The sequence below is a fragment of the Ranitomeya variabilis genome, chromosome 4 (assembly GCF_051348905.1).
Source record: "Ranitomeya variabilis isolate aRanVar5 chromosome 4, aRanVar5.hap1, whole genome shotgun sequence".
NCBI lineage: Eukaryota > Metazoa > Chordata > Amphibia > Anura > Dendrobatidae > Ranitomeya > Ranitomeya variabilis.
In genome coordinates, this window is record NC_135235.1 from 304,162,694 (window position 1) to 304,189,722 (window position 27,029).

Genomic DNA, 27,029 nt, shown 5'->3' on the forward strand with positions numbered 1-27,029 from the left:
ATGCAATGAGAAATGCCAGTCACGTAAACACGGGCGTACAATAGAAGTCTATAAAAGTTAGATGCTACCAGATAGCAAAAAAAATCTATAGCTAGAGAATAAGTATTGGAAAAAGCTTATTTGGGAAAGACTTAGCAGGGGAGGGGCGTGGATTCAAGTAACTTGAAAATCGGACCCTCAGTCAGCAATTGCAAATGACAAAGGACTTGACCTCTTAAAGGGATTGTCCAGAAGTGGAAAAATAGTCTTGCAATTTTCTGAAAACGTCACCACATGTGCAAACTGTTTGTGTGTGGAAATGGAACTCGGTCTCATTCACCTTTAAAGGGTTTGTCCAGTCCAAATCGATAAGTCTGCAGGCATCCTGTTTGACTGCAGACATGAATCCCCCAGTGCATCAGATTCACCAATTTCTGAGCCAGTAATGGCAGTGATGTATCATATGAGTTGTAGGGCCTGTCCAGTGGGTATTGCCTTGCTTCATACAAGTGTATGGAGAGCGTGACTGCGCCCTCTGGCCAGGAGTATATACTGTATAACTCATACACACCTTCCCATCCCAGCTCAGAAACTGGCGAGTATTAAGTCTTGTTTGCCAGAGGGATCAAAAACTTATTTCTCACTGCAAAATGCAAACTTATATAATTTATACAATGTGTTTTTCTGGATTTTATTTTTGATATTCTATCTCTCAATGTTAAAATTAACCTACCCTCAAAATTATAGACTGTTCATGTCTTTGTCAGTGGGCAAACGTACAAAATCAGCAAGGGATCAAATAATTATTTCCTTCACTGTACCTCCAAACCAACAGAAGAAACTCTTCGCTAGAAGAAGATCAAAGTTTTGGAATAGCCCATGCATGGCCCAGGCGACAATCTCTGGGTGCCCTGAAGAAGGCCCTGTACACAGTAGATGTCCTCCCAATATGACAGATGTGAAGCTACTGCAAGGAAGGGTGGGCAAAGATTGCCAATTCTAGATGTGCCATGCTGATAGACTCCCACGTTGAAAGATTTAATGCTGTCTGAAATTCAAGGGGTATTTCAACAAAGTATTTGAAGTGTGTGCATATTTACGCCACCACATTATTTTAGTTCTTTTTCCAGCCGAAAAGTAATTGAGAGGTGACGGCACTCTGTAGTGCTAAAGCATGTCAATATGAAATATGAATAGCAATACAGCTTCTGGATACTGGGAAAAAACTGAGACACTGAGCATATATTTCACATTGACATGCTGTAGCACAATAGAGTATAACTTTTTTGTTTATTGTATATGGAGATGGCTGCTCTAGTTGGCACCTGTTCAATCTAGCTTGGAAGTGCCAGTCAGTCTTTTGGCAATTGAGGGGTGGCTAAGTCTTCTTTCACACTTCCGTCGTTTAGGGGCCGTCGCAATGCGTCGTTCTGTGGAAAAAACGCATCCTGCAAAGTTGCCCACAGGATGCGTTTCTTGCACATAGACTTGCATTACCGACGCATCGCGACGTATGGACACACGTTCCATACGTCGTGCACTGGATGCGTCGGTATTTGGCGGGCCGTCGTATCGAAAAAACGTTCAAGGGAACGTTTTTTCGTACGTTGTGTCCTGCATTTCCTACCGCGCATGCGAGGCCGGAACTCCGCCCCCTCCTACCTGGGACTTTACAGTGGGCAGTGGACACGTTGAAACACTGCTGCCCACGTTGTGCAGAATTTGCACAACGTCCGTCGGTACGTTGCGCCGACGCCTAGCAACGGCCCCGTACCGACAGAAGTGTGAAAGAAGCCTAAGGCCTCTTTCACACTTGCGTCGTTTGGCGTCCGTCGCAATGCGTCGTTTTGGGAAAAAAACGCATCCTGCAAATGTGCCCGCAGGATGCGTTTTTTTTCCCATACACTTGTATTGCCGACAGATCGCGACGTATGGCTACACGTCGCGTCCGTCGTGCACTGGATGCGTCGTGTTTTGGCAGACCGTCGTCACGAAAAAACATTCAATGTAACGTTTTTTCGTTCGTCGCATCCACCATTTCCTACCGCGCATGTGCGGCCGGAACTCCGCCCCCTCCTCCCCGGACTTTAGAATGGGCAGCGGATGCGTTGAAAAATTGCATCCGCTGCCCACGTTGTGGCGAATTTTCACAACGTACGTCGGTACGTTGCGCAGACGCTTAGCGACGGCCGCGTACAGACGCAAGTGTGAAAGTAGCCTTAGGCCTCTTTCACACTTCCGTCTTTGAGCTCCCGTCGAAATATGTCATTTTTTTAGAAAACAGGATCCTGCATTTTCTCATAGACTTGTATTAGCGACGTATCACGACGTATGGCCACACATTTCGTCCGTCGTGCACTGGATCCTGCGGAATTTGACGGCCCGTCGTTTGGAAAAAACGTTCAAACAAACATTTTTTGTCTGCAGTGGAAAAACGTGCCAGGACTCCTCCTGCGTCATACGTCGTTCCACAGAATGGGAGCCTATGGACGCAGAATCCTGCAGTCACTGTGAAACGCAGGTATCCAGTGACGGATACTGTTTTTCCATTTGAGCATGCCAGGAAGCATTTTCCAACCCGGGGAGAAATGTCTCTCTCCCTCTCTCTCTCTCGTCCCCAGAATCCTCTTTCTACACTATAAAAAATCAGGCAGCTCATCCGCCAAAATACTGGAAACGTTGCGTACATTTTAACACTATTTTCTAAAGTAACCTCGCTACGTCTCGGCGACGCATTAGGACGGGACACTGCCGACGGAAGTGTGAAAGAGGCCTAACATGTCAGCTCTCAGTATAGAGAGTACAAACTTCACATGTAGGGAATTGCCGGCACACTGCTAGTAGAAGAGGTCGGGCTTGAGGAAAGGACAATGGTCCTGTAATACTGTAGAGTAAACCTCCGCACCAAAGAGACGAGCGTAGAAATTCTTGCTGCAAAAGTGGTTTTATTGTGATCCGGCACCAAAGAAAAGTCAGAGGGTTTGTCGGCCAACAAGTGGTCTTTCTCAAGGACATCTGTGTAAGTTTTTTCCAGGTATGAAGGGTAGGTGAGCAGTCATCCTGGCATGGCGTGCTTACCGCCATCGCTCACTGCAGGTTTCTAGCATTTGGGGACATGGCAGGTTCCCTTTAAAGGGTCGACATTGACTTTTAATATTGCGATTTCCACCCGGGGGCGCTACAGCACTCATCCTCTTTCTCTCGGACGAGGCCGTTTGCATACTTAAATTCCCAAGTCTTGATACACCGACTTGGCGCTCTCCACAAGGAGAAACTTCACCCCTTAGACTCTACAAATTCTAACACAGAGAACCTTTATGTTTGCATCCTGCAGGCACCAATCTATAGTGAAAGGAAGCAATGCTCTACCCCCAATGGACAGATTATTAAAGTTCCTGGTGGACAGCTCTGCGGACTCTGGAGAGACTGTACAATGTGCCAACTGTGACCTGGAGAGCAAAACACAGGTATGAAAAATCCTAAGAAGCATCAGTAATAGCTGGGGACAACCTGGGGTAATGGAGGTGCCTGGGATCATATGGACAGTGCACTCATTGTCCTGCTGTTCTGAGTATGCAGCTCCTAGACAGATCTATGTATCTATACGTTACATGCTTTGCTTCTTGCTAACCCTCTAAGCACTGCTTAGCTCATCCATTCAGGTCAGTATTTTTCACACACTTCGGCCGGCCTCACACTCAGCGTATGAAAATACGGTCCTTATTTTACGGCCGTAATATGCAGAAATGTTCCAAAAATAGTGATCCGTATGTCATCCGTAGGCAGGGTGTGTCAGCGTATTTTGCGCATGGCATCCTCCGTATGTAATCTGTATGGCATCCGTTCTGCGATATTTTCTCGCAGGCTTGCAAAACCGACATCTAATGGATTTATGTGCTCAAACGTTCGTTCAAACATATATACAGTATGTATATATATATATATATATATATATATGTCATTGAGACACACACACACACACACACACACACACACATATGTATATATATATATATATATATATATATATATATATATATATATATATATATATATATATATTCTGTATTTATATTTAATTCAGCTCGAGATATGTGAAAAGCCGGTAATTCAATTGCCGGCTTTTTCTTTCTCCTTCACAAACCCGACATGATATGAGACATGGTTTACATACAGTAAACCATCTCATATCCCTTTTTTTTTGCATATTCCACACTACTAATGTTAGTAGTGTGTATGTGCAAAATGTGGGCGCTGTAGCTTGTAAAATAAAGGGTTAAATGGCGGAAAAAATTGGCATGGGCTCCCGCGCAATTTTCTCCGCCAGAGTGGTAAAGCCAGTGACCGAGGGCAGATATTAGTAGCCTAGAGAGGGTCCATGGTTATTGGCCCCCCCTGGCTACAAACATCTGCCCCCCGGCCACCCCAGAAAAGGCACATCTGGAAAATGCGCCTATTCTGGCACTTGGCCACTCTCTTCCCACTCCCATGTAGTGGTGGGATATGGGGTAATGAAGGGTTAATGTCACCTTGCTATTGTAAGGTGACATTAAGCCAGGTTAATAATGGAGAGGCGTCAATTATGACACCTATCCATTATTAATCCAATAGTACGAACTGGTTACTAAAACACACACACATTTTTAAAAAGTATTTTAATGAAATAAAGACACAGGTTGTTGTAATATTTTATTATACTGGTAATCCACCTGAAGACCCTCGTTCTGTAACAAAGGAAAAAAAAAAAAAAAAAATATCTCATACCTTCCGACGCTCAGGTCAAGTCCCACGAAGTAAATCCATCTGAAGGGGTTAAACCATTTTACAGCCAGGAGCTGTGCTAAAGCAGTGCTCGTGCCTGTAAAACCCCCGGGAATGAATGGATTGCAGGGGAATGACCTGTAGTTACCTTGAGTTGCGGTGAGGCGCCCTCTGCTGGATGTCCTCATGAACTGGAGCCTGGTAAAAGTTCCCACTCTCGAGTTCATATGAGGACATCCAGCAGAGGGCGCCTCACCGCAACTCAAGGTAACTACAGGTCATTCCCCTGCAATCCATTCATTCCCGGGGGTTTTACAGCCACGAGCACTGCTTTAGCAGAGCTCCTGGCTGTAAAATGATTTAACCCCTTCAGATGGATTTACTTCGTGGGACTTGACCTGAGCGACGGAAGGTATGAGATATTGTTGAGTTTTTATTTTTCCTTTGTTACAGGACGAGGGTCATCAGGTGGATTACTAGTATAATAAAATATTACAACAACCTGTGTCTTTATTTCATTAAAATACTTTTAAATAATGTGTGTGTGTTTTATTAACCATTTCGTACTGTTGGATTAATAATGGATAGGTGTCATAATTGACGCCTCTCCATTATTAACCTGGCTTAATGTCACCTTACAATAGCAAGGTGACATTAACCCTTCATTACCTCATATCCCACCACTACACGGGAATGGGAAGAGAGAGGCCAAGTGCCAGAATAGGCGCATCTTCCAGATGTGCCTTTTCTGGGGTGGCTGGGGGCAGATGTTTGTAGCCGGGGGGGGGGGCAATAACCATGGACCCTCTCTAGGCTATTAATATCTGCCCTCAGTCACTGGCTTTACCACACTGGTGGAGAAAATTGCGTGGGAGCACACGCCAATTTTTTCCGCGATTTAACCCTTTATTTTACAAGCTACAGCACCCAAATTTTACACACACAAACTACTAACATTAGTAGTGAGGAATATGCAAAAAAATAAGGGATATGAAATAGTTTACTGTATGTAAACAATGTCTCATATCATGTCGGGTTTGGGAAGGAGAAATGAAAAGCCGGCAATTGAATTACTGGCTTTTCTATAGAACACTGCTGCGTATTTCTCGCAAGTCACACTGCTGGTCCGTGTGTAATCCGTATTTTTCTCTCCTCCATAGACTTTCATTGGTGATTTTTTTTGCACAATACGGTGACAAACGCAGCATGCTCCGATTTTGTACGGCTGTAGAAGACCATATAATACGGATCCGTAAAATACGGCTGATAGGAGCTGGGCCATAGAGAATCATTGGGCCGTGTGTTATGCATATTTTACGGGTGTATTTTCTGCGCTCATACGTCCGTAAAACTCGCCAGTGTGACGCCGGCCTTCATGTTATGTCTTCCTGAAAACTTCAGAGGGTCTGGGAGTTACATGTGAAGCGCTAGTATGGGCCTCATAGTATTATGGAGAGTAGGAGCAGCGCCAATCCATTTCCTCTTCTACTATTTAGGCTTTATCACAATGGCGGTACTATGAGAACTACAATTATTGGCGCTATAGGGATTTTTATAAGACTTGCACCATAGGTATCATTCTGAGGATAGCCTTACAGGCACCACTCTGATGCTTGCATTATGGGCACCACTCTGATGCTTGCATTATGGGCACCACTCTGATGCTTGCATTATGGACACCACTCTGATGCTTGCATTATGGGCACCACTCTGATGCTTGAATTATGGGCACCACTCTGATGCTTGCATTATGGGCACCACTCTGATGCTTGCATTATGGGCACCACTCTGATGCTTGCATTATGGGCACCACTCTGATGCTTGAATTATGGGTACCACTCTGATGCTTGCATTATGGGCACCACTCTGAGGCTTGCATTATTGGCATTACTCAGAAGCTTGCATTATAGGCACTATTCTGAGGCTAGCCATTTGGTTAGCACTATAATAGGACTCTGAGGCTAGTACTATGGGCACCACTCTGAACTTTGCCCTTTGGACACAACTTTGACGCTAACAGTCTTCGCACTAGTCTCCGGCTAGTACTATAGGTACCATTCTGAGTCTAGCACTATGAGCTCCACTCTAGCATTATGGAACTACTGTGAGGCTACCACTATAGGGACTACTTTGAGGTTAGCACCATGGGCACTGTTATAAAGCTAGCACTGTGGGCACCAATCAGATACTATCACCATGGGCACCACTTTGAGGCTATCCTTATGAGCACTATTCCTAGGTTAGCACTGTGGGGGCGCCTGTAGTCACTAATGACTCGAGAATCTGATCAGGAATGGTCTACAAGATGAGGCCAATGTTTTCTCATCAAGGATGGAAAATACAGTCCCAGCATATTATGTGTGCTTCATGTACCCAACGCTCTTCCTATACTCCAGTTTGAGCTGCATCCGGTCCCATCCTCTTACAAGGATGTAAATTCCCCATTTGCACTCATGTCCCACAATGAGCCAGGAGACATTGCTGCTTTGTCTAATCTAAAACTTTATTCTGCACCATGTAACCATATAATCAGTACAGACAGGAACAGTACAGGCAGCTGGTTAGCGGTAGAAGAGGAGAACAGCAGATTCGGTGATTTCCTTGCTGCAACTGGATCCACTCCCGGCTCCATATCCATCCCAGTCGTAGGAAGGAAAATCTCCACACTGTTTGGGGCTAGCTTCTGGGAAGTATCCCCCTCCTCCAATGCAGTGCTGCAAATACAAAGATGAGTTATTACTAATGCCATGATATATTGGTAAAATGTATGATGCACCGATGGATGTGCAGCCACTTATAGGCAGTCACCATGTACGTCTGAGCCTTGAAACATGACTATAGATATCTACCAAACCAGAGCTGCCCGTCTCTAGACCCAAATATTTCTGCATTTTTGCTCTTCATAGTAGTGTCCTGGTAGAAGCTTTTCCAGCACTACAGAAGACATTCATTAATGTATTTGCGCTTTTTTTTTTACTAGTTTTTGGTGTTTTTGTAACCTATTTTCATTTGCACCTCATTCTTTTTTTTAATTTTGCACCTTTTTAAAGACTATTTTATGTGTTTACCAGATATTTTATGTTCATCATTACGGTAAGGGTTTGGGGGATCCAAATGTTTTCGAACGATTCATCAATTTCAACTTTCGAAATAGTCGCAATTATTTTTCCAAAATGTTCTCCAGTTTCCCACCGAATAGATTTTATGTACGTATGACACACAATAAGGTTGAAAACTTCAAGGGAATCTGAAAGTCCATCTCCTCCCCACTAAACCGCATTTAGGGGCATATAGGTCATTCAAATACAAATACATTGACCCCTTTATATCTTCTATCTGTTGCTGCATTTCTGAGAAATCGTTGCTATAATTCATATGCAATTGATGTGTTAAATGCTCTGAGAATGAAAGAGTGCTTCCCATGTTTAGTGTCATTTTAGCCTAACGTGCAACTTTTTGCACGGAGTAAGTTGCAACGAAGTTATAAAGAGCATTTTTGATTTTGAGCACATTTCATGAGTCACGTGCACCAAGGAAGACAGAAAAAAAAAGAAATAGAGACTTAAAAATGATGATAATGACAAATCGAGCCCTTTTGTCTTCATCCTCACGGGAAGAATTTAGGTTCTTTTTTAGAAGGAGACGGCAATACAAACCATAATCCTTCAGGAAGTACAGAGAAATGACTGACATTCTACTGGCATTACGAGGGCGGAATACATACATGTTCTGGGTTACACCCGGTCACCTTCATTCCTGGACATAAAGCCACCGCTGCCTTTTCATTGTTAAATACTCGAAACTGGATAAAACCCGGGACAAATTCAGCTGTTAAAAAGGAGAGATGGTAAATGGAAGAACTCTGATGAGCATATCTGAGATCCCTGCACATGAATGGTATGGAAGCGCAAAACATATGAATACAAGTTGTGCCATCAAGGGAAAGTCAGGACCCCTAAGGGTCACGGCACCCAGAGCGACAGACATCAGCTTCATTATCAAACTACATGTTTTTCACCTATACAGAAGTTGAAAATCTTCAACTTTCCTATTATTTCTTGGCCTGCACAACTTTACATCTTACTGCACTCCCTGCTGGTTCAGTGTCTTCACAGAAGCTGATATCTTATGCTTGAGTTTTGGAATATATTGCATATATCAGATATTATATAGTTGACTTTTTTATCTGAAACAAAATGTAACATATATATTTTATATATATAAAACACAGGCCACAAGTTTGGACACACCTTCTCATTTAAAGATTTTTCTGTATTTTCATGACTATGAACATTGTACATTCCCACTGAAGGCATCAAAACTATGAATTAACACATGGGGAATTATATACTTAACAAAAAAGTGTGAGACAACTGAAACTATGTCTTATATTCTAGGTTCTTCAATGTAGCCACCTTTTGCTTTGATGACTGCTTTGCACACTCTTGGCATTCTCTTGATAAGCTTCAAGAGGTAGTCACCGGGAATGGTCTTCCAACAATCTTGAAGGAGTTCCCAGAGATGCTTAGCTCTTGTTGGCCCTTTTGCCTTCACTCTGCGGTCCAGCTCACCCCAAACCATCTCGATTAGGTTCAGGTCTGGAGACTGTGGAGGCCAGGTCATCTGGCGTAGCACCCCATTACTCTCCTTCTAGGTCAAATAGCCCTTACACAGCCTGGAGGTGTGTTTGGGGTCATTGTCCTGTTGAAAAAAAATGATGGTCCTACTAAACGCAAACCGGATGGAATAGCATGCCGCTGCAAGATGCTGTGGTAGCCATGCTGGTTCAGTATGCCTTCAATTTTGAATAAATCCCCAACAGTGTCACCAGCAAAGCCACCCCCACACCATCACACCTCCTCCATGCTTCACGGTGGGAACCAGGCATGTAGAGTCCATCCGTTCACCTTTTCTGCGTCGCACAGCTGATCGTGCCTCCTCATACAGTATACAGTACAGTATACAGTACAGTATACAGACGCTGTAAGGCGGGGGACCTGGGTGACAGGCTGACACACGCAGTGCGCATGCCCAGGAATCCTAGCCCCGCACTGTGCATAATGCATAACACACTGCGGGGCTGGGATTCCCAAGGTGGGTGGCCGCAATGCCCGCACAGGCGCAGTCTGCAAGCCTGGCTGGGACGTCACAAGGCCAGAGCTTACACACAGCGCAAGCGCCGGTTTTGAAGAGAAAAAAGCACGGAGGGGGTGGCGCCGAAAGTCCCTGAAGATTGGAGTGACGGCAGAGTAGCGGTTCAAGCTGGGGAGTGAGGACCCGCCTCCCTGGCTAACGACAGGTATTTTGGCTAACTTTCAAAACGCTTTATTTTGGGAATACTTGAACCAAAAACTAAAAGAGCCACCTTGTTAGAATGCAGCATTACTGCTGCACAAGGTGGCTCTTTTAGTTTATAACGGCTGGAGGGGGGTGACAGTGGCCCTTTAAGTATAAAATTCCACATGTGTTAATTCATGGTTTCAATGCCTTCAGTGTGCATGTACAATTTTCATAGTCATGAAAATACGGAAAAATCTTTAAGTGAGAAGATGTGTCCGAACTTTTGGTCTGTACTGTGTAAAATATATATATATATATATATATATATATATATATATATATATACAGTATATATATTTACACTACCGTTCAAAAGTTTAGGGTCACTTAGAAATTTCCTTATTTTTGAAAGAAAAGCACAGTTTTTTTCCAATGAAGCTAACATTAAATGAGTCAGAAATACACTCTATACATTGCTAATGTGGTAAATGACTATTTTAGCTGCAAATGTCTGGTTTGTAATGCAATATCTTCATGGGTGTATAGAGGCCCATTTCCAACAACCATCACTCCAGTGTTCTTATAGTATTTTTTGTTTGCTAACTCTGTAAGAAGGCTAATGGATGGTTAGAATACCCTTGAAAACCCTTGTGCAAGTATGTTAGCACAGCTGAAAACAGTTTGGCTGATTAGAGAACCTATAAACCTAACCTTCATTTGAGCTAGTTGAGAATCTGGAGCATTACATTTGTTGGTTCTATTAAACTCTCAAAATGGCCTGAAAAAAATAACTTTCATGTGAAACTCGACAGTCTATTCTTGTTCTTAGAAATGAAGGCTGTTTCATGTGAGAAATTGCCAAGAAACTGAAGATTTCGTACAACGGTGTGTACTACTCCCTTCAGAGGAGAGCACAAACAGGCTCTAACCACAGTAGAAAGAGAAGTGGGAGGCCCCGCTGCACAACTGAGCAACAAGACAAGTACATTAGAGTCTGTAGTTTGAGAAATCGACACCTCACAGGTCCTCAACTGGCAGCTTCATTAAATAGTACACGCAAAACCCCAGTGTCAATGTCTACAGTGATAAGGCGACTCCGGGATGCTGGCCTTCAGGGCAGAGTGGCAAAGAAAAAGCCATAACTGAGACTGGCTAATAAAAGGAAAATATTAATATGGGCAAAAGAACACAGACATTGGACAGAGGAAGATTGGAAAAAAGTGTTATGGACAGACGAATCCAAGTTTGAGGTGTTTGGATCTCATTTATTATTTGATTAATTATTATTATTAATCAAACCTCATTTGATTAATAAAAGTATGAGTTTCCATGGAAAACACAAAATTGTTTGGGTGACCCTAATCTTTTGAACGGTAGTGTATATATATAGAAAATTTGGCAGCACTATAAAAGAAACAGGGTGCAATAAGCCCTGTTAAGGTAATGTCCAAACCTCCAAAATAGAAAATGAGAAAAAACCTGATTTTTTTTTCTGATTTTATATATATATACTGTGTATATATATATATATATATATATATATATATATATATATATATATATATATATATACACTGTTATATGAAAAAGAAAACATAGCCAAAAATGTAAAACAAAATACATGTTTAACACAAAAAACAGATTTAAACAATAGGTCATTTTCTGATGATATTTTCCCTATAACTCAAGAACAAGAAAAGTTGACGAATGTTACATAAATGATCTTTGTCTTACCTCTTCCGGATGGTGAGTAGTAGTTAGCTGCGGTTACGGCACTTCCAAAGTCATATACAACAGGAACATTGGGGCCGTTATTAGTGAGGCAGCTTCCAGCATTGTACTTCACTGGGTATTTCTGATCAGAAATATTAAATATGGGCAGCATTGTAACCAGGTATGACTACGGGATACAGCAAAGGTCATTACCTCACCCACCTAGTCTGTGATAAACTCTGTACCCCCTTTATACAATCATACTTGACTCCTGTCACCAAAATCTGTCCTACATTGCATCAGTAACTAGGATAGTGTCCACATTACCTTGTACAACTGGAAGAGGTTTCCACCTTCTCCAGGAAGGAAGCCAGTCTCAGTGTGGTATCTCAGAAGAGCTGAATCTCTCCATCGGGACAATGGCGTGTCATTGGGGATGTGCCAAATACCCAGGTCCTCTGCATTTATGTCATGATATCCAGCATTCTTATTGAGGAAACATACAATTTATTTACTATTATTGGGTTTTCTAAACTGACACACAATAAGGTTGAAAACTTAAAGGGAATCTGAAAGATCATCCCCTCCCCACTAAACCGCATTTTGGGGCGTATAGGTCTTTCAAATATAAATACATTAACCCCTTTATATCTTCTATCTGTTGCTGCATTTCTGAGAAATCGTTGCTATAATTCATATGCAATTGAGGTGTTAAATGTACTGAGAGTGAAAGAGCGCTTCCTAAGCCTCTACCTCCTTAGGTTGTTTCCCCAAACAGCACCAGCCTCTTTAGCGTGATTGGTAGTTTACTGTCTGTGATGTCAGGCACCAGGAAGTAAATCAGACAGTGAGCTACCAGTCAAGCTATAGAGGCTGGTTCTGGGCAGGGAAACAACCTCAGGAGGCAGTGGCTTATTTGCATTTGACACCTCATTTTCATATGAATGACAATATTAATTACTTCCAGATGTAGCAACAGATAGAAGATTTAAAGATGTTGACGGATTTACATTTCAAATATCTGCAGCCATTACTGGCTCATCTTGGCAGCTCTTGGAATGATCCTCTACATGTGAGATGGTTCAAGTTGGGAATCCATATTTTAATATGGGGCCAAATATTGCATCTAACACGTTCAGGAGAAACTAATATGGAATCAGACCCAGTTTCCCAAAATACAGAACGATGCACAACTCTAGTCTATAATTTACATTTTATACCTTGTAGTCATCACTGGTGGCTCCGCCAGGAGAACCGAAAGTAGCATAGTTTGCCCAGTTGCCATCTCCTTGAGGACTTTCGGGTCGATTACCTGCAAAAAGATGAAGGGGTGAAGAGACACACATAATATTGTTTAAGCCGAGTGTCTGCAAGCGAACACCACAATCTACTGGTCAAAGACAAAAGAGAAAGTGGAAACAATGCAATAGTAGGAACCGAAGAGCGAAGTGTATGTTCCCGCATGGAGGAGGTTGGAGAAGACAACGGGTCAGATGACAGTTGTGGTGCGGTTAATAATTATAAGAGGCCTGGGAATGAAAAGAAGAAGAGGAGTTGAAGGCTGGACCTGAGCAGGATGGACGTGCGGTGCAGTGGAGTTGGCTTACAGTCACCACTACCAGTGAGCAGCATCAAGTGAAGGACTGAGTACCCAGCTCTGGGAGAAGGATCGAGATCAGGCTGACTAGAGACCAGGGCTGAGAAATCCGAATTGAGTTAGCCGAGGAAAACGACCAGGCCGTAGAAAGGGACATTCTTGTGGGCCGTTACTTCCAGCGTAGACGTACAGTACACAGTGTGGGCCGGGGTCGGGGCCGTGCTTCAGGGAATGAAGACGGCCAGTGTGACCAGAGTACTGTGTCCCAAGTATCTCATCAATCTGGGATTTGCGGCCTAGTGGGAAATACTGGTGACTTCTGTTAGGGCCAGTGTCACGTTTCGAGCCGCTTAAAGAAAAAACAATGGTGACCGGCCATTAGTGAGAGTGACGCCTGTTAAGCTGAGGCATTAGGACTAGGCATTACTGCATTACTGATAAACAGTCATATAATTGCAAGATATAGAGGAAAGTGTTACATACAGTGGGTACGGAAAGTATTCAGACCCCTTTAAATTTTTCACTCTTTGTTTCATTGCAGCAATTTGGTAAATTCAAAAAAGTTCATTTTTTCACATTAATGTGCATTCTGCACCCCATCTTGCCTGAAAAAAAAAACAAATGTAGAAATTTTTGAAAATTTGTTAACAAAGAAAAACTGAAATATCACATGGTCATAAGTATTCAGACCCTTTGCTCAGACACTCATATTTAAGTCAAATGCTGTCCATTGCCTTGTGATCCTCCTTGAGATGTTCTACTCCTTCATTGGAGTCCAGCTGTGTTTAATTAAACTGATAGGACTTGATTTATAAGGTACACACCTGTCTATATAAGACCTCACAGCTCACAGTGCATGTCAGACCAAATGAGAATCATAAGGTCAAAGGAACTGGCCAAGGAGCTCAGAGACAGAATTGTGGCAAGGCAGAGATCTGGCCTAGGTTACAACAGAATTTCTGCAGTACTCAAGGTTCCTAAGAGCACAGTGGCCTCCATAATCCTTAAATGGAAGAAGTTTGGGACCACCAGAAGTCTTCCTGGACCTGGCAGACGCGGTACTGTATAAGGTGCGCGTCTCTGACTGGGGAGCACCTAGATAGAGCAGCATTAAAGGATGTCAGTGCCAGTTCCCCCCTGGCATCACTCCCCCCCCCCCCTAGTGATGCACTAATTAGAAGACCCCCGGCCGGCCAGTGGTCACTAGAGGGGAAGGGTCCTGCGGCCACTCCTACAGGGGGTTAAATCCAGAGGTCCGGCCGGGAACTTTCTCTTTTCCTCCCGGCGGACACCTGGAAGCTCTAAACACCCCTCCCGTCACCGACGCAGACGCAGCTCCCATAGGAGCAGCCGCAGATCGCGGGCCTCAGAATGGCTGTCATCAGCAACATCTGAGGGGTCCGATGCATCGCAGAGCCCGGATAGAAGTTGTCGTGTACGTGACAAGACTTCAGAATCACGCGCACCCTCTAGGGCTTTCAGCCGGGGAGAACAATCCCCCGCGGCTTCCAGCCACAACAACAGCAACCGTGCAGTCGCCGAAGACAGAGCCAGTAATCCGCCACTATGTGGTTGTAATCGGGCTCCAACACACGATACTCAGTGCATCGCCCAGAACATCGGCCAGTCCCTCGCTGTAGTGGGAGCCAGAGTTTCCCCGTCCTGCGACATCACCCCGTCAACATCCTCCAGGATCGGAGTACACTCGTCCAGAGTCACACAGCGGTGAGTGTTCCAAGGGTAGCGAGGAAATGTTACGCTACGGGGTTAACTTAAAGGAAATGGAGCTAACCTCAGCATTAAAGGAGTTAATACTACAACTATCACATTCAAGCGGAAAAGTGGTGAACAATACAACACCACAATCCGCTAATCTACACAAAGACGCCTTCTTCTGCGGGATCAGCCCGCTGGGCGCCCATATAGATCAGGAAACTAGACTGAAAATCTGGAGCAACGATTATATTGACATATGGTCGCTGTTATCAGCGGACCAACAAACGGTGGATAAACCTAACGAGAGGGGATTCGATAGGGGGAGATCGAGAATTGCATTAACCATGAATAATTGGCTCCAGGCCTTCGCAGTATTGGGCTGTATTATGGGCCAGAAACATCCGTAACGCTGCTCCGAATTGTTCATATATCAGGACATGATATATAGTTCATACAAGTCGCATGGCGGTTCTGCCTGGCAACGGTATGACGAGGAGTTCCGCAGGCGTCTGGCCCTACAGCCCGATCTAGGCTGGGGAGTCAAAGCAACAGACGTATGGTTGCGTTTGATGCTGTCCCAAAAGCTGCCCCCCTTTTCGGCCACGACCACTAATTACTCCACAGCCGCAGGTCAAAACTCAGTGGTCGTGCGAAAACCCGGGGCCTGCTGGTTGTTCAACGAGGGAAACTGCCGTTTTCACGCACTATGCAAATTCAGACATGATTGCTCCGCTTGCGGGGGGGACACCCAGCGGCAAGGTGCACTCGCCAGCCATACAAAGCGCCTACACGGCAGAACCCCAGTGAGCGTAACCGCGATGGCCCCCTGGCTAAAGCTCTACCCCAATAAGAAAGCGGCTCAGCAGCTGCAGGCGGGATTCTCCGACGGGTTTTTTATTCCCTTTAGGCTAACAAGAACGCCAACCCTAGCCAATAACCTAAAATCGGCTTGCAAATTGCCCGAAATACTTACACAAAAAATTGAAAAGGAGGTGGAATTGGGTAGGATAGCAGGCCCCTTTAAGTCACTCCCCTTCAAAAACATGAAAATATCACCGCTAGGCATTATACCAAAACAGGAACCCGGTAAATACCGCCTAATCCATCATTTATCTCACCCAAAGGGCGATTCGGTTAACGACGCAATTTCCCCAGAAGAAGCCTCTGTCTCATACGCGTCTTTCGATAAGGCAGTGGAATTAGTCCGGGCAGCCGGACCCGGCGCCCTGCTAGCCAAATCCGACATTGAATCGGCATTCCGTTTACTACCCGTGCACCCCGAATGTTTCCACCTTCTGGGCTGCAAAGTGGAACAGCTCTATTACTTCGACATGTGCCTCCCGATGGGATGTTCCGTCTCATGTCACTATTTTGAGCTATTCAGCACATTCCTAGAGTGGGTAGTTCGGTACGAAACGGGCAGTAATTCCCTAATTCACTACCTCGACGACTTCCTGTTCGTCGGCCCCAGAAAGTCTAAACTCTGCTCCGATCTACTAGAAAAATTCAAATCTATCTCACTCGAATTCGGCGTGCCATTGTCACCGGAAAAAATGGAGGGACCATGTAATGTATTGCCTTTCTTGGGCATCGATACCACTGCAATGGTTTTCCGCTTACCAAAGGACAAAATATTAAAAACCCTGGAAATGTTGAAAGGCTTTCGAGAAGTTAACAAGGTAACCCTCCAGCAAATGCAGGCATTATTGGGCCTACTGACGTTCGCTTGCCGTGTAATGCCGGTCGGCAGAGCATTCTCGCGCAGACTTTCTTTGGCAACAAAAGGCGCTTATCAGCCTGGCCATAGAATCAGGCTCACTCGTTCGCTAAAAGCAGATCTGCTAGTATGGCAAACGTTCCTACAATCGTACAACGGTCACACGTGCGTTATGGCGAGAGAGATCGCAAGCAAGGATTTAGGGCTGACAATAGGATGGAACAAAAAAGAGGGTTTTGCAGCAATTTATAAAAACCAATGGTGCAAATCTGGTTGGCCAGAGAGATGGTCGACAACAAAGTGGGGGCAAGACCCAGCCCTATGGGAATTGTTTGCGGTAGTAGCAGCGATGGAGATATGGGCCGATCAGTTGAGAAACATGAACATTCGTTTCCAAACAAAAAATGCGAAAACGGCGAAGAGTCTAAATCATATGTCTTCTTCATCCCTGCCCATACTCGCTCTCTTGCGCCGTTTAGCGCTGATATGTCTAGAAAACAATATTTGGTGTAGAGCCACCGTGGTGGCGGAAGTAGATGATAATATAATTAACCCATTGTTATTTTCCAATTGGCAGGCTTTCAGAATCCAGCAGCCCAGCGCTCAACCCCGGGGTATTCTGTGTCCACTGTCCCTGTGGGACACAGTGGCCAATCATTGATGCCCTTAATCCGGGCCTCCGTTTCGCCAGCTACCTGGCAGGTGTATGGTAAGGCTTGGGAGGAGTGGTGTTCACTAATTCAGGGTAGGCCAGTCGACGAAAGCGACGGAGCGCGAAGCGCAGTGACAACTGAGTTGTGAAATTATCGGGGCTAGCATTTTTCTTTCAATTATTGGGATGGGTAGACGTAACTAAATCCTTCTGCATAAGACAAGCCATAAAAGGCTGGAAAAGGCTTCAGCCAAGCCAAGAATGTCGCCGCCCCATTTCTCTGAGACTATTGCAGGACCTGATGGCGATATCCCCGTCAATCTGCTCATCGCAATACGAGGCGGCCCTCATATCGGCAGCTTTTGCGACCGTCTTTTTCGGAGCACTGCGTATTAGTGAATTGCTACCACGGTCAAAAAACGCGTTAGAAGGAGGCCTAATTAATGAGGACATAGTTATATGCAGCGACGCCCTGTGCATCAGGGTTAGAAAATCCAAATGCGATCCCACCGGTAGGGGCACATGGGTCGTGGTTAACTCTACAGAGGGCCCAGCTTGCCCGCTAAAAATGGTTAAAAGATACGCCGCAATGAAACACGCTGGTAGATTTTTCTTCACTCATACAGACGGGTCCCCTCTGACCAAGTACCAATTCCAGGCAATGTTCAAGCTATGCTTGGAAAAAAACGGCGCAAATCCAAAGGAGTACGGAACACATTCGTTCCGGATAGGGGCGGCCACAGAGGCAGCTAGGGCAGGAGTGTCAGAGGCCGAAGTGCAGAGAATGGGTCGGTGGAAGTCCGCATGCTTCGCCAGATACATAAGACCCGACTTGCTTAATTAACATGTGTTGTCTCTTACAGGGGTTGAAGTTTGGGTGGTAGGAGATTCCTACGTATACTGGGCCGGAAAAAGGGCCAGACTGCGGCCAGGAGGAACAAATCTTTACATCCAGGGAATAAAAGTTAACTGGAGGGGTATCAGAGGCCTCCAGTGGAAGCAGGTGTTCAAGGAGATGGTGGGCATAGCAAGGATGGCGGAACGCCCGGTGATAGTGGTGTTACACGTGGGTGGCAATGACCTGGGCAAACAAAAGGTGGCCGAGTTGTACAAATGGGTGACAACGGATATGGAACGGTTCAGCAGTCTGTTCAGGAACATGATACTGGTGTGGTCGGAGATAACACCACGGGACGTTTGGCGCGGTGCAAGAGATAAAAAAGCCATAGAACGGACAAGGGTGAAATTCAATGCTCGGATCGGAAAATATGTGAGAGGAAGAGGCGGTATCGCGATTCGTCACCAACACCTACAAAGGAATAACACGGCACAATTAAGACCGGACGGAGTTCACCTAACGGACATTGGCCTTGATATTTTCTTGTTGGGTTTACAGGATGGGGTTGAACAGGCCCTAACATTGATGGGTGGGGTCGGAGTCCCGCGTAGGTAATACACGGGATCCTCCGTGGCGGAAGAAGCGGAGGAGGGCAAAGGTCGTAGCCGCTCGTTGGGCCAATTCCCCTGTCAATCACGGACAGGAGCTCGGCGCGAGCGGCCTTACGATATGTAATTGCCCTTTCTCTGCTTATTTAATTAATAAACTGTGACCGACCTGTTCAACCCACCTAGGACTGCGTGTGTTTCATTACGGGATTGATGGGAGGTGGGAAGGCACTGGTTACGACACCCAGGTCTCCACAGTCTGGCAGACGCGGTACTGCATAAGGTGCGCGTCTCTGACTGGGGAGCACCTAGATAGAGCAGCTGTCAGTGCCAGTTCCCCCCTGGCATCACTCCCCCCCCCCCCCTTAGTGATGCACTAATTAGAAGACCCCCGGCCGGCCAGAGGTCACTAGAGGGGAGGGGTCCTGCGGCCACTCCTACAGGGGTTAAATCCAGAGGTCCGGCCGGGAACTTTCTCTTTTCCTCCCGGCGGACACCTGGAAGCTTTTGTCCCACCCTCCTTCCCCTTTTTTAAAGGCTAAAGATGGTACTAACCTGGGGGATGATGTAAATTTGTAAATGCGATTGGAATATTTAACATAAAAAAATAAATAAATAAATAAAAAAATGTATATACGTATGTGATATAACTAACCCTAGTAACCTTTATTAAGTCACAGCGGAAGAAGCGGAGGAGGGCAAAGGTCGTAGCCGCTCGTTGGGCCAATTCCCCTGTCAATCACGGACAGGAGCTCGGCGCAAGCGGCCGTTACGATATGTAATTGCCCTTTCTCTGCTTATTTAATTAATAAACTGTGACCGACCTGTTCAACCCACCTAGGACTGCGTGTGTTTCATTACGGGATTGATGGGAGGGGGGAAGGCACTGGTTACGACACCCAGGTCTCCACAGTCTGGCTGTTGAGCCAAACTGAGCAATCGTGAGAGAAGAGCCTTGGTGAGAGAGGTAAAGAAGAACCCCAAGATCACTGTTGCTGAGCTCCACAGATGCAGTAGGGAGATGGGAGAAAGTTCCACAAAGTCAACTATCACTGCAGCCCTCCACCAGTCGGACCTTTATGGCAGAGTGGCCCGACGGAAGCCTCTCCTCAGTGCAAAACATATGAAAGCCCGCATAGAGTTTGCTAAAAACACATGAAGGACTCCTAGACTATGAGAAACAAGATTCCCTGGTCTGATGAGATGAAGATAGACCTTTTTTGCGATAATTCTAAGCGATATGTGTGGGGAAAACCAGGCACAGCTCATCATCTGCCCAATACAATCCCAACAGTGAAACATGGTGGTGGCAGCATCATGCTATGGGGGTGTTTTCAGCTGCAGGGCCAGGACAACTGGTTGCCATTGAAGGAAACATGAATGCGGCCAAGTACAGAGATATCCTGGATGAAAACCTCTTCCAGAGTACTCTGGACCTCAGACTTGGCTGACAAGACAATGACCCTAAGCACACAGCTAAAATAACAAAGGAGTGGCTTCAGAACAACTCTGTGACCATTCTTGACTGGTCCAGCCAGAGCCCTCACCTAAACCCAATTGAGCATCTCTGGAGAGACCTAAAAATGGCGAGCACCAATGTTCACCATCCAACCTGATGGAACTGGAGAGGATCTCCAAGGAAGAATGGCAGAGGATCCCTAAATCCAGGTGTTAAAAACTTGTTGCATCATTCCCAAGAAGACTCATGGCTGCACTAGCTCAAAAGGGTGCTGCTACTCAATGCTGAGCAAAGGGTCTGAATACTTATGACCATGTGATATTTCAGTTTTTCTTTCTTTAATAAATATGCAAAAATTTCTACATTTTTTTTTTTCAGTCAGGATGGGTTGCAGAGTGTACATTAATGTGAGAAAATGAACTTTTTTTTTAATTTACCAAATGGCTGCGATGAAACAAAGAGTGAAAAATGTAAAGGGGTCTGAATACTTTCTGTACCCACTGTATAGAACGTTGTATAGGTATCTTGCTTAGTTGCATCGCCGTATCATTGTACTGCCATTGTTCACTGTTACCCTTAACACCGTACCTACCTATATATAAATAGATATTAGTGTTAGCCAAATAAATAGTTGTTTGTTAAGTGCCACTGTCTTCAAATTGTCTGCGCTTGTTGCTTCCGCGTACCTGTTAACGTACCTTGTTGGCTGGACCAGCGATCCCCCACCGTACACCTTCCATACACATCATTCTCATGGACACTAGCCACCAAAGTCCAGCCGCCACCTCTGGTGGTCATGTCACAGAAGGCTTGGTAGGTTTCACCAACAGTAGTCATCAGGGTATATATCCCATCTGCCAGAGCAAAAGCATCTTAGATTTTTTTAATTAGTAATGCTGGATTTCGACGTGATCTCAGTCACACATACAGTATGTATGTGGATGGTCTCAGACCAGGATGTGTGGGTAATGGTCATGGGGACATCCGATAATTATATAATAGTCGTACAGTCGGACTATGCTCAGGCTGAAATGGCTGATACCAGCAAAGATTAGATTATATTCTGCACAGCACATTGAGATAGCATAGACTGGACTTAAAAAAGTCATTTAAATATCCCTGTGATATCTGGTGCAGGTAATTCTAGCAGGCACCTTGCACTGGTTAGGAAGTGATACCTGAGAACCTGTAACACTAGATATGCCCATGATACAGCCATTGTAATCACATCCACAGTCACCTGTTGCATTTGGTTCAAAGAGCTTGATCTCCTTGCAGCTCCTGTAGCCGTGTATATAAGGTACCATGATGGGGTCGGGCACGGGGGGTTCAGTGTCATCATTCCAGCATGCCAGCAGGTTCAGAATGTTCTCTTTCTTCTTAGAAATTGAACAGTTTTCTAATCACATACAGAAGAGGCACATATTTCAGCTGGTAATGCACGCTCAAAGCATTCTGTAGCCTTTCTTTATTCAAACTAAATCCATATTGCACCACTCAATCCTCCACTGCATCTGGTACCGGTGCAGGTGAGACCGGATCTCTTATTAGGCCAGCTCCTACACAAGTGTACTATAGTTCCCACCAACTATCTGCCAGTTATAATGCTCATACAGTTGTGCTCAAAAGTTTACATACCCCAGCAGAATTTTTACTTTCTTGGCCTTTTTTCAGAGAATATGAATGATAACCCCAAACCTTTTTCTCCACTCATGGTTAGTGGTTGGGTGAAGCCATTTATTGTCAAACTACTGTGTTTTCTCTTTTTAAATCATAATGACAATCCAACACATCCATATGACCCTGATCAAAAATTCACATACCCTGGTGATTTTGGCCTGATAACATTCACAGAAGTTGACACAAATGGGTTTGAATGGCTACTAAAGGTAACATCCTCACCTGTGACCTGTTTGCTTGTAATCAGTGTGTGTGCATAAAAGCTGAGTGAGTTTCTGGGATCCAGACAGACTCTTGCATCTTTCATCCAGCCACTGACGTTTCTGGATTGTGAGTCATGGGGAAAGGAAAAAGAATTGTCAATGGATCTATCAGAAAAGGTAGTTGAACTGTATAAAACAGGAAAGGGATACAAAAAGATATTCGAGGAATTGATAATGCCAGTCAGCAGCATTAAAACTGTGATTAACAAATGGAAAATCAGGGGCTCTGTAAAGACCAACAAAAATGTCATCCATAACTGCCAGGAAATTTAGTTCAGGATGCAAAGAAAAACCCACAAATAACATCAGCTGAAATACAGGACTCCCTGAATACTAGCGGTGTGGCTGTTTCAAGATGCACAATAAGGAGGCGCACAAAGAAAAATGGGCTCCATGGTTAAGTCACCAGAAGAAAGCCATTACTGTGCATATGCCACAAAGTATCTCGCCTACAATACGCAAAACAGCACAGAGACAAGCCTCAAAGCTTCTGGAAACAAGGTAATTTGGAGTGTTGAGACCAAAATTGAACTTTTTGGCCACAACCATAGACGTTACATTTGGAGAGAGGTCAACAAGGCCTATGATGAAAGGAACACCATTCCTACTATAAAGCACGGAGGTGGATCACTGATGTTTTGGGATATATGAGCTACAAGGGCACAGGAAACTTGGTTGAAGTTGAAAGAAAGATGAATGCAGCATGTTATCCTCAAATACTTGTGACAAATTTGCACTCATCAGCCTGGAAGCTGCGCATCGGATGTGCTTGGACATGCCAACATGACAACGATCCAAAACACAAGACCAAGTCGACCTGTCATTGGCTACAGCAGAGCAAAGTGAAGGTTCTGGAGTGGCCATCTCAGTCTCCTGATCTCAATATCATTGACCCACTCTGGGGAGATCTCAAGCACGCAGTTGATGCTAGACAGCCCAGGAATTTACAGGAACTGGAGGCTTTTTGCCAAGAAGAGTGGGCAGCTTTACCATCTGAGAAAATAAAGAACCTCATCCACAACTACCACAAAAGACTTCAAGCTGTCATTGATGTTAAATAGGGCAATATACGGTATTAAGAAATGGGGTATGTAAACTTTTGAGCAGGCTCATTTGGATGTTTTGGGTTGTCATTATGATTTAAAAACTCAGTAGTTTGACAATAAATGGCTTCACCCAACCACTAACCATGAGTGGAGAAAACGTTTTAGTGTTATCATTCATATTCTCTGGAAAAAGTCCAAGAAAGCAAAAAATCTGCTGGGGTATGTAAACTTTTGAGCACAACTGTATCTTCTGTCTGAAGAGCTTAGGGTCCAGGGCTGCACTGCTAACACTATTCCCCTGATTTCATTGTATTCATGACCTTAAATAAATGGCAAAACCTTTGCCCACATTAAATAGTTTTTCACAAAAAAGCAAGTTCTCTCCTATCCATAAGATATGGGATATCGTGCTGATCTATGGAGATTCGACAGCTGGGACTCTCAAGGTTTCAAGGATCCCAACATCGTAGCCCTGGAGCCCTGAGAACATAGCTCTGGAGCCAGGTCTTGAATGAAACAAATGTGTGCATGCTTGGCCTCCAATCTATTCATTGTCTAAGGGACTGCTGAGTGCAGCGCTTGGCTTCTCCAGTAGTCACATAGAAAATGAATGTAGTGGAGGGTGAATATGCACACATCTGTTTCATTCAAGATGGAGCCCCGATGCATGGAGGTCCCAGCAGTTGAATCTCCAGCAATGAGCGAGTTGTCCCCATTCCATGAATAGGGGATAACTTGATTTTTGTTTTTTTTAAATAACCGTTTAAACCTGAAAATGCTCTCAGGGTGTTCCTAACAAACTACAGTGCTATGTAAGAGGCAGTGGCCCTGATTCATCAAGGCCAGTAATTTTCTCGCCTGTCTTGATGAAAGGGTGTGTCAGAGTCAGACACTCCTGTTTTATTAAGAGGCGCATGTTTCTTACAAGTGACCTGTACCCCAGTGCGCCACACTGGAAATCTTACGCTAGTCACTGACCGGAGTAAGATTTTGAGTATAGAAAATGCTATATTAGAATTAGATGAGCTGTGGTGTCATACCCCAGTTGCACCCCCGTCATGCCCCAACTACTACCATTTTCGAAGAGCTGGGTGAAACTCGTGTGAAAACAATGAGTCGTGAATTCATTAAAAACTCACTTAAAATAAACCTGGGTTCACAGTCAAGTGGAAATTGAAATCTTTCACTTATTTCGCCATTGCAAAAAACAACATCTCAGTAATTATGGACACTCTCCAAATTAGGTGAATGAGGTCAGCTTTCGGATGGGTGCACCCAAGCAAGACAGGAGTCATCTGAACTGAGCCCCATCTTGTGTAAACCTGTAGATGTATAACACATTTTGTGGACAATATTAAATTGTGACATTTCTAACCTAAAATGTATTCGTTCCTCTGGAATTTTACCTACATTATGTGATCACTGCCTCTCTCTTTACTTTTAGACAGCCATTTTTTCTCCAGTTCCCCTTAGAGTATATTAAATATGTTAGAAATACATTTTTGACATGTTTAAGTTTTGGTTATTGATTCAGCCATTTGAAAGGTCTTGATATTACATTGGTTAAGGCCACCAAATTCAGCCAGACAATATTGGTAGGAACGTCCCATAGTCAAATGTTTATAGGGCCACCCGACAGGTGATTTCATACTTAGGTTTTGCCTGGAGATAAGTCAATATATAGCAAAAACTCAGCAGTCAACTTAACGTAAGACAGGTGATTTAATGGTGTCCACAAAATAACAGAAACGTTTCGGTCCTACATCTGGACCTTCATCAGTCACACACTTGTGGGCAATATAGCCCCAAATTAAGCGATATACCTAAAAATATCAGGACATAATGCCATGCCTGTGTGGGACGTGGAATACACCGCTAGTCCATGCGGTCCACGTGTACTTTTTCATATTCATCATGGACATAAGTCAAGTCGCTGCCAGATAAGTTTGGCAGCGGTTTTCTCATATAGAACACAGGTACAGAGCGCTCCTGTGTCTATGGAGTCATTTTGTTATTGTGTCAAAAGTAGAAAAAAATATTTCCAACTCTGAGGACCATGCTGTGTGTTATTGACTCTAAACTAACTGTAAACATTACCATAGGCATATCACATCACTTAAAGGGAACTTGTCAGAAGCAATTTCTACCTAAAACTACAGGTATGGCTGTAAAGACTGTCTCACGCTTAGTTAATCAATATCTTTGGTGTAGAAATACGTCCAGCCATTGCTAATAAATCCGGCATTGAAGTTATATGCAAATGAGATGCAAAAGCACTTCACAGCACCTGAGACTAATTTACATATAACTTTAATGCCGAATTTCTCAGCAATGGCTGGGCAGATTTCTACACCAAAGGTATCGATTGACTCAGCCTGAGAGTCTATACAGTCGTACCTTTAGTTTTAGGTAGACATTTTTCGTGACGGGTTTCCTTTAATCTTCATTTTCCTACCACCTATGCTGGAGTTTGTTGCAAGCATCCACAACTTTTCCAGTAAAACTATATTTTCTCACATTGCTTTTAGAACTTCCTCCCAACTCAGTGTGTGCCCTCAAGGAGACAAAGAGTTTCCATAAGCTTATGTCCCTATAAGTGCCAGTAACAGCCCCCTCAAAAAGTTCTGCCCACAGTAATCCCATAACTACCCCAGCAGTACTGTGCACCGTGACCAGCTGTTAATCATGTAAAGATGCGTGACTGAACTGGATAAAGTGGTGAATTTGGTGCCACTCCATTTCAGAGAACCAGTCAGTTATAATCTGTATTCTCCATCCAAACAGGTCCCCTTAGGGGGACTGCTAGTTATTATATGACCAATACAAATTCTATTAAAAACAAAACAAAAACAAGCATCAGCATTCTCTTACCCTCCAATGACATCTGTGCCCTTTTTATGGTCAATAAATATAAGGTATACTAGACAGTTCTAAGAAGGAATCATAGCCCTCACTCGCTGCGATACTACTCACCACATGATGTGCAGGTTACAATATCTTTTTCACCAACCACTAGGGGGAACAGGAGCAGAACATGCAGGAACATTTTGGTATGAGCTATGAAAACATTTTTTTTGGGTGTTACTAGATAGCATAATATTCACAGAAAACAATAGTGTAATAATAATAATAATAATATAAATATATGTCTATTAATGTTAACCCCTTAAAGGGTTATCCGAGTCTGGAAAAGGCATGGCATATGAATATGATAGGTGAGGGTCCATCCTCTCTGCTACCAACCCCATCACTGTTTTTTGCTATGATGACCATTACAGAGTGGCTTGTTGGATACCCCTGCCACCGAGCACCTGGGACACATGTCCGAATCCCTACCACATGATCCCTCAACTGCACCTGGTGATCCAAAAATCCTCCCTCTACATGTCTATGACTTACCTTGTGGCGTGGAGTCCTGGTATATGGAGTAGGGGCTGGTGAGCGGTTAGGGTCCACTGATCTGTCAGCAGCTAGGAGGTAAGACTGGCAGCGTCCTACACTGTCCCCATTTACTACCGTCACCACACAAGGCGACTCCTCCGCTCGGCTGTCAGTCAATGTTTAATTGAATGGTCTTAATTCTGTGTGTGTCTCGTCTAATGACCTGCAGAGTAGGAAAAGTGTCACCTTCTGCTTGGTGCCCTCCATCTCGCTCTCATGAAACAGGAGTGCCAAGTCAGGGAAGATGGTGATTCAGGTTCATGTCTCACCTGGAAATAC

General features: G+C 44.3%; 2 protein-coding genes across 2 annotated transcripts in view; one reads left to right on the plus strand and one right to left on the minus strand.

The window, feature by feature from the left end:
* Positions 1-27,029, plus strand: part of RNF207 (ring finger protein 207) — a 68,153-nt gene that overhangs the window by 16,646 nt on the left and 24,478 nt on the right. Inside the window, exon 3 of the mRNA XM_077257491.1 lies at positions 3,314-3,446. Coding sequence (XP_077113606.1) covers positions 3,314-3,446 — 133 coding nt within the window. The remainder of the gene's footprint in view (positions 1-3,313; positions 3,447-27,029) is intronic.
* LOC143768874 (intelectin-1-like) lies at positions 7,302-26,354 on the minus strand. Its single transcript, XM_077257490.1, has 8 exons — positions 26,283-26,354; positions 21,561-21,719; positions 21,019-21,174; positions 12,954-13,045; positions 12,061-12,219; positions 11,755-11,875; positions 8,465-8,568; positions 7,302-7,454 (listed from the first exon to the last, which is right to left on the minus strand). The coding sequence occupies exons 2-8, from the start codon at positions 21,625-21,627 to the stop codon at positions 7,302-7,304; spliced, it is 852 nt and encodes a 283-aa protein (XP_077113605.1). The 5' UTR covers positions 21,628-21,719; positions 26,283-26,354.